General features: G+C 45.4%; 1 protein-coding gene across 1 annotated transcript; it reads left to right on the top strand.

Moving 5' to 3' along the window:
* Positions 1-3,048: 3,048 nt before the first annotated feature.
* sparcl1 (SPARC-like 1) lies at positions 3,049-12,774 on the top strand (the record flags this gene model as incomplete). The annotated part of the gene is made up of 10 exons (XM_084454506.1): positions 3,049-3,204; positions 8,058-8,495; positions 8,637-9,314; positions 9,644-9,752; positions 10,917-11,038; positions 11,275-11,395; positions 11,692-11,828; positions 12,126-12,274; positions 12,519-12,667; positions 12,746-12,774. 10 exons carry the CDS (start codon positions 3,049-3,051, stop codon positions 12,772-12,774), a joined length of 2,088 nt encoding a protein of 695 aa, XP_084310632.1.
* Between the last annotated feature and the right edge of the window lie 4,590 nt (positions 12,775-17,364).

Here is a 17,364-nt window from a genome sequence, read left to right as displayed (position 1 = left end):
CTGACACTTACGATAAAGGAAAGCCTTTAGAAATATTCCGGACACCATGAACAATGACCACATTTTGTACACGATGAGTAATAAGCAAATAATGATAACTAATCTTACATCACACGTCGGTGTTGCATGTGAATTGAACACTACTCGTTTGTTTGGTTAATTATGTGGACTTTATGGGTTTGTTGAACTCTAAAAACGTTATTGATCTTACCCTGTCCTCAATTGATTTGCTCTGGCTTTCTTCAGAACTCTGTTGGTGGGGAACCAATACAGTAGGAATACACCTGAACATGTCATTTTTCCTTGGGGAAATGTTTAATTTGATTTGAGTTGATTTGATTTGACAAAATTAGAAACAAGAGTGGAGCTGTTGAATGTGTATTGGTGTGTACCCACCTCATCCTCTGAGTTGGTCTCCAATGATTCAGACTCAGACACAGACTCAGATTCTGAAGTCTGAAACCAAAAACACAGATTAGGCATTTCATTGTATCAAAGTACAGATGACTGTCATGAATGGTCCTGCTGCATTTTTAGATCATCATGTTTTTTTTTTGCTGTGCCTTACTTGGTCCTCCGAGGTGACCTCAGATGTGTTTTCTTCAGAGCTCTACAACAAAATATATATATTTTTTACATTTATTTTTCATAACTCTTCTAATTGTTATGGTTGTTCTTTTGTTTATTCGCCCTTGGCGACATGTCTACTTATACCCCCTCCATTCAACCCACCTGAAGTTCTGAAGTGTCGCTTTGATCTGATGATTCAGAGGCAGACAAACTTTGAGTCTGAAAATACAGAAAAAATGGGAGAAACCGCAGTGCATTTAATGAAAACCTTAATGCCAACATCAACAATCATTGTGCTCATTTGGAATCTAAACAAGCCCACCATTGCCCAAACAAGCTAACCTAGTATGTAATCTGTTCTATATGGGTGTATACAGTGAAGACTGACCACAAATGCTAACAAAACCTGAGGTTTGGCACACATATGAATTACACCAATCTCCAGCTTTTCCTGCTGAAATAGGGACGTGTAGGAGGAGCAGGGGGGCAGACAAGTTGATTCCAGTTAATAGACTTCTGTCTGTGTGGAGATTTCAAGAGCCCACACCCCAGGTGCCCGCCCCACTCAAAGTGCAGATTGCGTTTGATTGCATGTTTTGATAAGATGACTCACTGTGTTTAATTCTGATTCGCTTGGGTCCAAGACAACTTGAACTCCGTGCAAAATCTGTCAAAAGAGAGCCACATGTGGAGGACATATTATGTGAATGTGCTGAAGGTCCATGCTCAGTTTGAAACATTATATCGATTCCATTATCCATCCATCACCTTAGAATGTTGCATACATTTACTTTGAATTTGCTATTTTTCACATGAAACAGGAAAGGGCACTCACTGGATTTGCACAAACAGCCCCCATCAGACAAATGATCACTATGGCAACTTTCATTCTGCAATGAACACAGACAATCAACATTGTTAAAATGAAAAACTGCAAAATATTGAACTCATTAGTGAAGAAAACTATTAGCAATGTCCAAAGTGTCACTTTCAGACTACACGTCCCCCAAAAAGTACATTTTTGGACAGAAAAGACAAATAAATACTGTTACACCACAAAGTGACACAGACACTGACTGCATATGATAAGTGCATACTTGACTGTCTCTCTATCGCTCAAAGTTCATACATTCAATATCTCATTTACACATGAGCTAAACACAATACTAATTGGTTCAAAATCATGCAGCCTTATTTTTTTTTATTTTTTTTTTTACCTTACTCTCAGCTGTGAAACCGGCCGGGCCAGTGATCCTTGAACAGTTGTGCAGCTGTAGTTAGCAGTGTCAAGCTATATCCCACTGGTGTAGGGAGGCAGCGTGGTGAGACAATAAGACCACGAGTAGTGGATGTGGAGAACTGAGGAGACAGGGAGGACTATTTAACTAACCAAGGTTGTCAATTAAGACCATTGCATCATTTCCTCCCAGCACCTCAGCTTCACCAAGGTCTGTTCCCCGCCGACTGTGAAGGTGTGTTTGTATTGGATCCCAGACACATTCACTCTCTCCCTCTCTCTCTCTCTCTCTCTCTCTCTCTCTCTCTCTCTCTCTTTCTCTCTATGTTTCTCTCTCTCTCTCTCTCTCTCTCTCTCTCTCTCTCTCTCTCTCTCTCTCTCTCTCAGACACACACACACAGATACACACACACTCATGCACACAAGCCAGCTTGCCCACACTCACATCCACAGAAGGAAGCACACACACACACACACACACACACACACACACACACACACACACACACACACACACACACACACACACACACACACACACACACACACACACACAAACTTCCAGAGCTCATCCATCCCTGCTGTCCCTCCTCCTCTTCATCCTCCCCCTCACTGTCTAAAGTGAAATATAATTTAAGAAGCTTAACTATAGGGTATGTGGCCTCTTGGAAAAAAAACAAGCTCACCCACACCAGGAAGAAAGGAGGGTCACATAAGAGCATGTCTACATCCTGTCCAAAAGCTCCCTCAGCCTGCTCCGAAAACACACTCATACTGTATACTGTATGGGTGCAGTAACAACACTACTACACTGGAAAATGGATGGACACAAATGTCCAGCCTGTCAGTGAAACTGTGATGGAGCAATGGCTAATTCTCTTTTTGTTCTGTATGACTTATATAACTACAGTAATTGCAGTGTTTCTGCAAATGTTGTTACAGTAGGACTGAACGGTATAGTGTTGTTATTCGATAGAAAACTTTTTTTTTGTCACAGGTTTGAACTCAAATAAGTACATCACTGCTTGCTTATCATGTGGGTCAATGACTGACTATTAACCACTGACTAATAACCACATATTCTGACTACGGGAGTTCCACAAGGGTCTGTCTTGGGTCCTCTTCTTTTTTTCATCTACACTACATCTCTGGGTTCTGTCATTCGTTCGCATGAATTCTCCTATCACTGCTATGCCGATGACACCCAGCTTGTTCTGTAATTTCCCCCCTCTGACACACAAATGGAGAAACACATAGCTGTAGCTGTGTGCTTGGCTAACATCTTGAAGTGGATGGTGACACACCACCTCAAGCTCAACCTGGACAAGACTGAGCTGTTGTTCCTCCTGGGAATGTGCTGCCCGCACCGCGACCTGGCCATCACCATTGACGACACAGTGATAACACAAACTCAGACTGTGAGGAATCGGGGAGGATGGATGGATGACCAACTGTTGTTCTCGGCACATATCACATGCCCTTGTAGATTCCTGTTGTACAACATCAGGAGGATTCGCCGACAAAATGGTGCAGGGGCTCATCCAGATGCAGGGGCTCATCTCACTGACGAAATGGCGCAGGGGCTCATTTTAAAAAATGTATTCCAGGACCTCGGGGGTCTTTTTTATTCGCCACATGTGACACATACAGTAGAACACACATGAGTGGCGAACACAGCACAGATGATTTTTCGTCAGAAATTGTTCCTTGCATTTATCCCATCCAAGCCGTCCTCCTCCTCCTCCAGGGGCAGCCAGGAGCAGTGGGCAGGCATCGTTAATGGCGCCTGGGGACCGAGTCCAAGTACTCAGTCCAGGTCCTGGTCAGGGACTGGACTGAAGAGGATCTGCTTTTCATATTGGGTACTTTGGGAGGAAACCCTTGCGAACACTGTGAGAACATGCATCTGCACAGAAAGGCCAAGAGACCTTCTTGCTGTCATGCAACAGAACTAGGTACTGCACCACCGTGCTGCACGTGAGTGATTTTGGGGTCCTGTGTCTTGCTCAAGGATACTTCGGTACAATGCCAGGAGCTGGGATTGAACCGGGGACCTTGCAATCCCCGGCCGGCCGCTCTATCTTGCGAGCTACATGCCGCCTGGACTACTGAAATTCCCTCCTTGCTGAGGCCCCGGTGTCAGCCATTAAACCTCTGGAGCGTGTCCAGAAAGCTGCAGCTCGCCTGGTGTTCAATTATCCCAAGTTCTCCCACACAACTTTTTTTCCTCCGTTCTCTACACTGGCTTCCTGTAGCAGCTCACATCCAGTTTAAAACTGCAATCTACAGGGCAATGACAGGGACAGCTCCCTCCTACCTATAGGCTATGGTCAAGCCCTGTATATTACCATATACATTACAGACAATCACTGTAGAGTTGTCTGCATTTACAGCGACTACAAAATGCTCTCCTGGAAATCCATGTACTGTATAAGTGAAATGTTTCCTGGATATCCATATTTGGCCAATCCTGGATTCCTCTTAAGGAATTCCTTGTTTTGACCTCACTCCGAGGCAGCTATCTCAGCTATGCAAACAGAACGTGTAATTAGACAGCCACCCCACCACTCTGGTGCTGCTGGGGGAAACCGCAGCTCCCCAGCCCGGCAAGGTGCTGGTTTGGAATGAGGGATAGAAGGAGGAGGAGAGGGAGGAGGACAGATGCCGGTTATAGCGCAGAGACAGACACTCAGCATTGTTTTCATTGAGCGATGTGTTTTTTGTGTTTTTTCCTGAAAGGTTACATGAGTTTAAGCCAGGGAATGTGGTTCTCCATTCCAAACCATCTCAAATGTAATGTTAGGGCGATTCCTGCATGTTAGTGGAAATACACTGACACTCTGGTTATGGTTCGGAAGTTTGTGAAAATCTCTCAAGACCACTATGAAAATCACACCCAGGTGGTGAAGTAGGCGTTGCAGGTTTTTGAGCAATCTCTACAGCCCTCTGGTGGTGTACAAAAGGTTAATCTCATGTTATGAATGGACACACATGCACACACACACACACACACACAGACGGTGTGTAGGCTCAATTGGGGTATGACTGTGAAAAAAAGAAAACACATTTATCACCAGCAACACTACAGTAGCCTAATGCTATTGTTACATTTCAAAGATTAACTGTAGCTTGGAGGCAGGAATCTCTGTTTGTGTGTGTGTGTGTCTGTCTGTCTGTCTGTCTGTCTGTCTGTCTGTCTGTCTGTCTGTCTGTCTGTCTGTTTGTCTGTCTGTCTGTATATTGATTTTCTCAAGAACCGTGCCCTGTATGAAGTAGCAGGACCCAAGGAAGTGGCAGTCAAGTGTGACGTTGTTTGGATGAGCGGTTCTCGAGAAAAGTGAAATTAACCATCCGTTCCGAACAGGCACATGTTCAACAGACCCAAGGACCCAAGGAAGTGCAGCCAGAGGGCACCGAACCGAATCATATCAGGACGAGATAATGGGGAAGAAACAGAAAAAGCCAGACAAATACAGGTAAATAGCTAGCTAAGTCTCCAGTCTGTTTTTAATATGAACTGTGAAACAGGATTTAGAATGACAACGTACAGTAGGGCCATGATAGAGAATCAGTTAGCTATTCTTTGAGACACACATAATGGACATTTTCCCCATAGACATCCATTGTATAAGCGCTTTGTTTGCACCGCCAACCCATGTTTGTTTGCACCTCTGACCCATTGACTTATAATGGGCAAGTAACGTGTGACATCATTATAGGCAAAAGAATAGTCAAGGCTAGCATGCTAGCTAGCCCGCTACTAGGCTACTAGCCAACTAGGCTAGACATGAGCTTATGCGGTGGCAGTTTGGTTTGGCCAGCTAGGCCTATGGCCTCCCAGCAGGTGTACCCAATATTGATCATGGCCCAAAGAAGCGCAGTTTCAAGTGTAAAGTTGTTTGGACGAGAAAGCTGCAAACAGCAATACTGGAGGCCAAGCAATCGGCCTGTTCCAAACAGGCACGTTTTGAACGGGCACTGCACTAGTTATACTTAAATTGAGCCCCTGTGGTGAAACTAATGTATGTGAACGATTCTTTGAATGGCATACTATTCTGGGAGGGGGCTTGCTTGATGTTTCTGTCAGTGTGTGTGTGTGTGTGTGTGTGAGAGAGAGAAAGAGAGAGAGAGAGAGAGAGAGAGAGAGAGAGAGAATCTAAAAGTTTGCACATTTACAACAGAGATCACTTGAGTGAATGATACTGTAGTTCCTCTTCACAAAAGTGATCACTAACAGTGAAAGGGACTGGAGAACATCTAGTGGTGAAAATAATTCACTACAACAGATTCAGTCAAGGAATGAATGCAGTGGCTATGGTTCTACCTGTAAAGAGCTGTCAGAAGGTTCTCCTGCATCAGACCCCTATTGTTTTAAGTAGGACTTTTATTTTTCTCAGAGCATATATGATCCAATTCATAAAATGCTGTTCCCTCTTATCAATCAATAAAACAACCCAAGTGAATTGACATGCATTAGGTATTAATCTAAAATCAATCAATTTCACCCTTACTGCCTGTTTTATAAAAATGTACTATTGTCTAATATCGTCCCCCCCCACCCTCTCTCTCTCTCTCTCAATCTCTCTCTCTCTCTCTCTCTCTCTTTCACACACACACACACACACACACACACACACACACACTGGTTCTCATCCCTAGTCTCATCCTGCTCATTGGCAGTAACCCATTGTACAGAGCCTGTGACCACATGCACAAAAGACCCAGAGAGCCGTGTGTGTATCTGCGTCGGTGTGTGTGGACAGTGCGTGTGTGTGTTTTGGGTGAGAGAGAACATCTCCTCCGGTCCGCCACGGCTGTGTGTCAGTTGTGTGTGTTTGAACAATTCTCTACCGTCTTCTTGCAGCTGCCAAACCCAGGTAATGTCTTACTTGCTCATGTTTTTATTTTATTTTCTGACCTTAAGGACCCAGATAGCCATCACAATGAGATGGCTTTTGGTTTACACATATTCAGTGATGTTATTGGAAACTAATAATCGTGCAATAATTCTACAAATGTTCTTATTTGTAGAATGATCAGTTGTGTTTCTACTTCTCTACTTTGTCCAAGCATGCCAACTACAGTTGTCTCACATTTCATGTACAGTTGAAATGCCATAGACCTATGGTTGAAATTAACCTATCTAACAATAATTGTTTATCAAAATGATGAAAACGTATCTTGAGTTACATATTTCTACATTTCTACATGCATATTCGTTCATAGACTATTTTTTTTGTTGTGTTGTTATATGTATCGTTTTGTATGAGGGGAAAATGCATAAAAATTCTGATATTTTAAACATGGTGTCAAATTACAGTAAATTGAGAGGGATTCATCATAGTTTGTGATGCCATATCTGCCTCTCAACCCCCCTTTTGGGAGTTCTCTGGCATCCATTGTTCCCCTGGACTGAATCTGTAATGCCTGCATTATTATTGCCCCTGACAGACAAAAAGTTTGTGGACATAGTCCACTCTTTTTCCAGTCTGGTAGCTTCTGGTGTTTGCTTTGGCCCCCCACCCGTCTGATTTTCAATGTGACTTTTGGAGAGAAGGGGCGCGTCTCAGGGTCCGTCTCCATGGTGATGGAGCAGGGGCCTATTCCGCAGCCCTCCTTGTCATCATGTCCATGCTGGCAGCATACAGATCCATTAAGGGGGGTGGGGGTAGAGATGCTTTCAGCAGGGACGTGACCACCATGTTGTTTATCAACAGTCAGGCTAGGAGTTGGAGTCGTAGAAAAGTCTGGGCAACCGGCTTGTCGATTGAGGTCAGGATCAGATTGATGTGTGATTATTGTTTATTTCAGTTATGAGGGCCCATTTACTCCTCATTTGCTTGTTGGCGTCAGCATTTGCAGCATCTGTAAGTACAACAAATTTAAACTTCTCTGTGTGAACTCCTTGTCAACAAAGTTTTCTGCATTCTCCGCCAAACCTCTTATTCCTAATGCTTTAATCTTCTCAAGGTAAAAGGCAAACCTCATGGAAAACACCAAATTTTATCCAAGTCCTCGCAGACAGCAGAAGAAAAGGTACTGTATGTTGGAGACCCAAAAAGTCCCTTGAATAACTTACAGTATAAGTCAGTTTCCCACTGTAATCTTTCTTGATGTACCTTCATGTGAAGGATATTTAGAAATGCTCTAATGAACATATACATCTTTGAGTGACCAGTCTTTATGTTGCACCCGCTACTTTAGAAACTGCTAGTGTCTAGCGTTCATACTTTTCCACTTCCTTGCACAGGAGGTTGTCCCTGAGGAGGCCAACAAGGGCCACGTCCTGCCCACCTTCGTCACCTTCGAGGCCAGCAGCCAGGTGCAGGAAGATGAGGACCTGAGCTCTGAGGACAACGCCGACGCCGACAAGGAGGAGGATGGCATGCTCGAGGACGTAACAGAGGGAGGCGAGAGGAGTGCCCCTGTCCTGCTCAGTGAGGAGGAGCTGGTGGATCTCCTGCGGGATGAGTCCAAGGAGGAGGTGGAGGAGGAAGAGGAGGAGGAGGAGGAAGAGGAGGAGGAGGAGGAGGAGGAGGAGGAGGAGGAGGGAAAGGTGGAGCCTACTGATGCAGTGGGGGAAGAGGAGGAGGAGGAGAGAGAGGCGGAGGAAGACTTGGAGATAGAGGGGGAGGATCAAGAGGTGGTAGATGTTGGGGAGGTGAAGGCAGAGGGGGAGAAAAAGGCTGTAAAGGAGGAGGAGGAGGAAGAGGAGGAGGAGGAGGACGAGGAGGAGGAGGAGGAGGAGGAGGAGGAGACAGCAGTTGGGGGAAAGGAGGGAGAAGAGGGAGAGGAAGAGGAGTCCACGGCTGCGAATGGTGGAGGAGAGCAAGAGGAGGCTGAGGCGGAGGAACCAGGCAGCAGCATCGGCTCCGAGATCCCCATGGACCTGGACTACGCCAGCGACAGTGACATCACGCAGCCCCTGGAGACGGAGCCTCTCGAAGGGAAACCCCTCGCAGAAGAAGAGGTGAAGCCCGAGGAGCCGGAGCAGGAGGAGGAGCAGGAGGAGGAAAAGCGGACCGGCGAGGATAAGATCCCCACTGTGACCGACGACTACGAATCCCAGCAAGACGTTCAAAACACTGAAGCTTTGGAGAGCGAGGAAGTGCGCGACCGGGAGAAACTCCCTGAGGGAGACAAAAACCCGGACAAAGGTTCCCAGGCCGACTCCCAAAGGGGCGACGCCACTAAACAAAACCCTGACATGGAGGCCGATCACCAAGAGTTTAAGAACACCGTGGAGCTGGAGGGGAGCCGAAGGTCTGGAAGAAGGGAAGAGGAGGAGGCGGACGAGAAGAATAAAAATGAAAGCGCCAGCCACACCAAGGGTAAGAGGAGAAAGCTGAAGAAGAACCAGAGGGTGAGGAAGCACCCCGCTCAGAGGGACCAGGCCCACCCAGGGGGACAGGAGAGCCGGGGGTCCCGGATCCCCGAGGTGGAGACGGAGCAGAGGACAACCGACAACGCCGTACACAAACCCAAGAGGAGGAGGTCGGGGAAATGGGTAAAACTTGATGGCTCACACCAGTGTAACACGGTGTACTCTTGTCAAACCGCCAGCGACGTAGAGCTAAGATGTCCATGGTGTGTAGACCCACACAGGGTGGCCAGACTAAAGTCAAACTCTCTACTTTACTTAAATCTCCTGAATCTGAAATTGCATATAGGTAGGGGTTGAATTGGAACTTGGCAACAGACATGCTTATAACTAGTATTTCCTCTCAATGAAACATTTGACAGTAGCTACAGTAAATACCCATATAATTGCACAAACAATGACATTTCTCTTCATAGTTCTACATATGCTCTGCTCTAATGCTGTGTTTGTCCCAGACTCCTCTGGTGGGCATGAACCCGGTCCAGATCAGGGCCACGGTAGACCTCTACCCCAGCTCCAGGCCTTCTCCGGGGCCAGGCATCCACAGGCCGGAGGCCTCCATCGGTGAGTGTCCGGTCAACTCAGTGTCTGAGCCTCACACACACTATCGTGGAAATGTCTGTTGAAAATTTCTGTTGAGTATTGTTCAGGAGAGAGTTGAATGCCAACATTCTAAGTTTAACAAAGTTTATCAAATGCAAACAGGCAAGCAGCACATTAGCCACATACAATACATACAAGCAGCACAATAACATACAAACACCTCTAATAACCTGTCTGGAGAAGGGGACCATCAAATCACCAGTTGCTTCATGCACACAGCAATCTGCAATGTGAGAAATGGCGGCCCAGATCTGTGGCTACAGTCAACATTTATACAGTCAAAGGGAGCAACCGTGGTGTCTGAGTTCCTTCCCAGCCTTCGCTTCCCACCCCCCAGCACAGGTTGATTCCTGTTTTGTTGACAGAGAGGCCTGGTGGCGAGGATCGTGTGAGCGAAGACAATCAAGGGCGCTTATTTCTACAAACATAAGATGGTAGATGCACAATATTCTGTCTGTGCAAGGAATGGAAGGAAAGTTCTAACCGGCCAAAACAACGCACAGTCTGTTAAATTACTTCAACTAAGGTCTAATATGTTAAGGGGTTCAACTAAGATCTAATAATACAGAATTTCCATTACAACACACACACACATACACATACACATACACACACACACACATACACACACACACACACATATACACACACATACGCATACACACACACACACACACACACACACACACACACACACCTCACTCTATCTCTGTCTTACACACACGACACACACACTCACTGGGAATCTGCTGACTGGACCATTTCGCTAACACTCACAGAAGAATAGTGTCACTCGGTTTTCATGGTCACTACCAAAACACTGGTCTCTCAGGCTTAAGGAGTCAAAGAGAGAGATCATGATGAATTCGGGCACTGTACAAACTCTGATGGAATGTAGGCTGCCCTGATGCGCTGTGTTTATAGTGCCGGACGGATCCCCAGAGAACAACAGCCTCTTACAATAGTGAATAAAACAACGACAGAACACTGACAAAATATTTTAATAAAAGATAAGAGATAGAACTTGCTGTTGTCAAGATTCAGGGCTAGTTGTAACCTACGTATTTATGTGTCTTCCGTCTCTGAATGGGCTCGTATGTTATGACTGCGTTCGTTTTCTTCCAGACCTTTGCGAGAACTTCCGCTGTAAGCGGGGTAAGACATGCAAACTCGGCGAGGACGGCAAGCCCACCTGCGTTTGCCAGGAACCCTCCGCGTGTCCTTCCGGCATGTCCGACTTTGACCATGTGAGTGTGACCCTCTCCGGCTCGACCTCTACCCCTGGATGTTTTCCACAGGTTGCTGATGGAAAAGATGGAGGATGGAAACCTGGTTAAATAAAAGTTAAAAAAAGACAGTTATAAAATGTGTTTATACAGTAGTAGGCTCATTAAAGGCAGTGTTGGAGCGATTGGCCTACTAGTTAATCTATATCACAATGACTTTAAGTTGATCAAATCTAAAAGATAGATCTCTGTCCTAGGTTTGTGGGACTGACAACACTACGTATGCCACGTCATGTGAACTGTTTGCTACCAAGTGCAACCTGGAGGGCACCAAGCGAGGTCACAGACTCCATCTGGACTACACAGGACCCTGCAAATGTAAGATGGCTGCCACAGAACACCAATCAACTTTCGAGTCTTTGGGTATTGGCAGAAAATTGGTAAAGGTAACTCCGGTAAAACACCTTTCACATTCTCCTCTTTCCTCTCCCCCCTGTTCTTTCTGTCTCCGCTCTCTGCTTTTCTTCTTGCCTGTCTCTCTCTCTCTCTCTCGCTCTCTCTCTCTCTCGCTCTTTCTCTCGCTCTTTCTCTCTCTCTTCTCTCTCTCTCTCTCTCTCTCTCTCTCGCTCTTTCTCTCTCTCTCTCTCTCTCTCTCTCTCTCTCTCTCTCACCAGTCATCGCACCGTGTTTGGATACGGAGCTGGTCCAGTTTCCTCTGCGTATGAGAGACTGGCTGAAGAATGTGCTGTTGCAGCTCTACGACCATGACAACATGACCCCAGGCTTCCTCACCCCCAAACAGCGCATCAGAGTAGGCCGCCTTACGATCGATATGGGAGGGAAGGGGAACCCAACGATGAGTGAATGGCTGAATGAATGGCTGAATGAATGGATGAATGAATGAATGAATGAATGAATGAATGAATGAATGTTCGTTTTATTGCCAGAATGCAAACAAAATAGGGTTGTGGAGTTCCACGGCTTGCTACAATTTGCAGTCATTTGACAAGCTGTTAGCTCACAAAACCTGTTGCAAATGTCGATATCGAGTGATTTGGTCTTCTGAATCCCAGGTGAATTGTCCACGATAACCCACTCCCCCCCCCAGGTGAGAAAGATTGCAGAGAGTGAGAGGCGCCTCCACGCCGGGGACCACCCCATTGAGCTGCTGGCCCAGGACTTTGAGAAGAACTACAACATGTACATCTACCCTGTACACTGGCAGTTTGCTCAGATGGACCAGCACCCCACAGACAGGTACAGTACGGGACGTTTCTCCACAAAAAACGAAGAAAAAAAGAACGCAACTCGAGCATGAATATAATATGGAAAAGCATAAGAAGTGCATTTGAATCAATCTGTCAGTGGGATCACACAGGTCACAGTGTGACACAGTGTTGAGTTCACAGACCTGTGCGTGTCATGTACACTGTTAGCTTCAAACTCCGGGTAGAGCCTAACCCCCCCCCCCCCCTGCCCCCCACACCCTCCCCGTCTCCAGGTCCCTGTCCCACTCTGAGCTGGCTCCTCTACGAGTCCCCCTGGTTCCCATGGAACACTGCACCTCGCGCTTCTTCCAGGAGTGTGACGCCGACAAGGACAAACAGGTGTCCTTCAGGGAGTGGGCCCAATGCTTTGGCATCAAGGACGGTAAGACGGGTTTGTCTGCAGACACTTCTCGCAAGCTGTTTCTAATACAGTTTAAGTGAAATTGTCCTGTCTCAACAGAGGACATGGACGTCAACCTGCTTTTCTGAGGCTCGGTTCAACGCCGCGTTCACTCGCCAGCTTCATGGCGACCGCCTCAACAATGACAGAGCGAGAGGAGGACACATGGCACACCCTGAAAAGTATAAATGACAAGAATAAATCATATTTTTTCTGGTGTTGTGTGACAAATGGAGGAGGATGTTTTGTGTTGTTTTGTACCAGACCAAGGTAGAGCATTTGGATCTATAAATGTGTATAGTGTATGTTGTCTGACGCAGATGAAGATGAAGCAGGTAGAATATATGTACATTAGTTGATACATTTCTCTGTTTTAACCACGAACGACAGCATTTCTGTTTTAACCATGCGCAATGACGTCAGTATGTATGATGACCGCATTCCAAAAGGGGGGACGTTTACAAAAGCTCTCTTTGTAGTTGGCTGAGAAGAAAAGTGATATATTCTATGTCATTAATGTGATACCATTTTAAAAATTGTTTTGCAAAGTAAACTTCTTTAAAAACACACTTGTGGAACATGGCAAAGAAATATGAATATGCTGTTGCACAGCAGCCTCTTAGAAGCAACACATTTGACTCTAAAGATTTAGCTTAAATATGTTATTTATTTTCATGAATAAATATCTGATGGCAGTCAATGCAATAAAAACCTGTGAATTTGACAGAACTGCTGAGTGTTGAATGCTGTACATGTTTGGTATCATTTATTTTCATTTGCTTCATTAACAATTCTAATAAAAGCCTTTTTTGACCTCAACATACAGTACTTATGTGAGTGTAATACTGCATACATCTCTCTCCGTCTCCCCCCCCCCTTCCCCCCCGTGTCTCACCATCACACAACAAGTGAAAGCTACCTCTCCTAACATAGCTTGATAATGAAGGTTTGACTCCCGAGGACGTCAGACTCCAGTCTGCCCAGGTAATAATGATCCATAGGTCTGCCTCACTGTATGTGACTAAACCATAATTGAGAGTTCATGTCCTTGTGGGGACATGGTCAAGATGGTTAGAATGACTGGCGCATTGAGATCAACGTTAGAGCTGGACTCTGATTGGACCGTTCACAGTGGACACAGTGGAGAAGGATCTCAATAAAAGCATTGACATGACCAGCACCTTCAATTGGCTCCTATTGCACTTAGGTATGACACCTTTCCATGATCACTGAACTTACAGCTTTCTGAAATACAGCACTGTGTTTCTGAGTTGCTTGTCATCGGGGTGTGTTTTTTGAGTTTCTGTAATCAGCTGCTTCACTCTTGTTTTGTGAGTACAGAGGGAACAAGATGTTTGGTTTGCTGTGGGTCACCGTCGTGGCCTTCGCTCTACTGGTAAGACTTCCAGACATACAGATCATTACAAAAAGGCTCAACAACTGTGACACCTGACACGTTTTCTCTTGACCTGTTCCCAGGTGAACGCTGGCGGGGCATCTTCGGATAGTGACGAGGTACAGGTACATGAATTACAGAGCAATAACACTTATACTCTAATCCATGTCAAATTAAGATTACGATGTGTTTCAGATGTATAAATGTCATCCTATCTCAAATTTATTTGTCATATCGTAGGATGCATATCTTCATATTAGATGATAGTGGCTGTGTGTGCAATCATGTGTCTGGGACTTTTCTCAGGCTGTTGCCAAGGTAAAGGCAAAGGGAGGAGTGAAAGGAGGAGGAGGAGGAGGAGCAGGAGGAGGAGTAGGAGCAGGAGCAGGAGGCAACTCTGGCATCCAAGGGGTTGGGAATGTCGGTGCCGGTGGGGCTGGGGCTGTGATGAACGGACAACCCTTTCTAGCACAGGTGTGTACTTTTGGCGACCGGAATTCTTGTTTAGGTAGGCCTTACACTCGTCATGTTATGTTTCTCCAGCTCCGGATACCAGTTCTGCTTGTTGACACTGTAGGTCATTCCGTTTGGTGGAACATTCTTGATTCAACAACCGGGTGCTGCCATTGGCCAGCCTGCTGGGCCCCAGTTGGTCCCCCTTGGAACTTTGCAACAGGTTGGGGCTCTTCTTGCAGGACAGGCAGGAGCAGTCAATGGGGTGCCACAACTACAGGGACTGCTGCCTCAACTCATCAATGGGGTCTGTATTTTGTCAGCATATGCCAAATTAACAGAAAAGCACCAATATGATAATTTAATAACAATCATCAATGGAATATAGAATTACTTTTTAAATTGTGTCATATAGGGAATCAACATGTATTTACAGGCTGTGCCATTGTATGCAATACTGCCACAGCCAAATGCCATGGGCGGTCAGATGACTCCAATGCTCTTCCCTACTCAGCAAGTACAGGTACATTGTTACATTCAACCACTCTATAGCACCTTTATTTCACAGGTTACTCACACATGTACCACTTGGGCCCATTAGACTATTACTCCCCACACTATCTGGTGTAGTTCATCCATTTTCTACCCGTGCAGATGGTCTCGATGGGCCTGGGCAACCCTCAGCAGCCATGGGTCATTGGTAACGGAGCGGCGATGGCTAGAGTCAAGGTACTGCAACGTCAGGCGCCATCTATTTTAAGTCCCATGCAATACTGCATATCAGTAATGTGTTAATAATGGTGCTACAAGGCGACAGAACAACTATTCCGTGTTCCTAAGAAGTGACTGAGGAACGCATGGCAGGGATGTGAGCTGATCAGTGGTACTGTTTGATGCTTCTTTTTGTGCCGGCAGAGGTGGCTGGTTGATGGCGCGGTGGAGAACTCCTCTGGCTCTGGAGCCACGGTGGACGAAGCAGAAGCCAGGCTGACCGTCTGAAGTTTTATTTTTTTTAACACGGTCTGATGTCAGACTGATGTGTCTTTATATGTTGGCGGTCCACCTTTTCATATCGTGTTTTGATATTCCCTATAATACATGTCACTGTTGCTTATCGGTCTAAATAAATGATTGAAATGAAATGGATGGTAACTTTTGCATTCTTTTCTCATACTTCATGTGCTTTGATGTTATTTCCTGATTTATAAATGGTATTTATAGTAGCCACTAGTTCAGTGCCTGTTCCAATAACTTCACACTCGACACTGCGCTTCCTTGGGTCCGGAGCAATACACATGCTGAATTCTTCATATACTTCATACAGTGGTGATTTCTCAAAAAAATATAAAGACAAACATACATACGTAGACTTGACTTGACTTCCATTATAGTATGATAACATGTTAGCTTAGATTCAAGATTCAATATTTATTTATTTGTCACATGTTACATACAGTCACAGTGAAATGTTGCTGCTGAATCCAAGATTATGCTCAATAACAGGTTAGTTAATGTTAGCTTGGTTAACGTTAGCTGGTTAGTCACATTAATGTGACTCCCATCCAGTGTGGCAAGCTGCAGATGAAACTCACCGCACACACCGCATGTTACTTCTGCCTTCGGTGTGGTCCTGTTGGCAAACATGTTTCATGTGCAAATAAATGTGACGCATGTAGCTGGCTCAGTATTGCCATCACCAAGTATTCTGGAAAAGGGAGGCTTTGCTGGCCAAACCAATCTGCCACCACATGAAGTCATGACTGACTAGCTAGTACCAAGCTCAAGTCCCGCGAGAGTAGATGGTGGAATAGTGCTGAGACGGAAACAGACAGACAGACAGACAGACAGATAGACAGAGAGACAAGGCATACAGAGACATACAGAGATTCCTGCCTTTATAGTTAAATGTTTGAGACGGGAGTGGTCCAAAATGTTTTTGGTGAACTCCCCATCTTGTCTGTGTCTAGGTTCAAAACCTTACTCACACAAACACACACACACACACACACACACACACAAACATACGCCTCCACACACACAAAAACATACACCTGCACACACACACACACACACACACACACACACACACACACACACACACACATTCACAAAAAAGCATAAATATACACACATACACACACACACACAAAAACATACGCCTGCACACACACAAAAACATACGCCTGTACACACACACACATTCACACACACACACACACACACACACACACACACACACACACACACACACACATATTCACACAAAAGCATAAATATACACACACATACACACACACACACACACACACACACACAAACATACGCCTGCACACACACAAAAACATACGCCTGCACACACACACATTCACACAAAAGCATAAATATACACACACATACACATGTACACATTTTGTTCTCCATCCCACCCACCCACCCATCCACTGACCCATACAAACAAACACCAAGCCCCCCCCCCCCCCCCCCCCCACACACACACACACACACATGCATACAGACACATTTACAATGATGATATACTGTGGGAAAAATCTTCACAAAAACAAATCAATTATCTCCACCTTCGCTGGTGTTCAAAGTCAAACCATAATGAATGAATCATCAAGTCGCAACATACAATTAAAACATAACCCTAGTACAGTAGGCCTACATTGAACACCTCACAGACCCACACAACCAGTCTATAATTATGTTAAAGCCTCAGACTCTCACAGGTAGTATTTAACTGAAACTCACCAATCCCAGACGATCTAATCGCTGCATGACACCATCAATTCATCATGACATCCCAGCCCACCACACTGAAGCAGTG

The sequence above is a fragment of the Borostomias antarcticus genome, assembly GCF_949987555.1.
Source record: "Borostomias antarcticus genome assembly, chromosome: 20".
In the NCBI taxonomy this organism is placed as follows: domain Eukaryota; kingdom Metazoa; phylum Chordata; class Actinopteri; order Stomiiformes; family Stomiidae; genus Borostomias; species Borostomias antarcticus.
The sequence above is the reverse complement of the archived record's forward strand: the minus strand, read 5'-3'. Positions and strand labels throughout refer to the sequence as shown.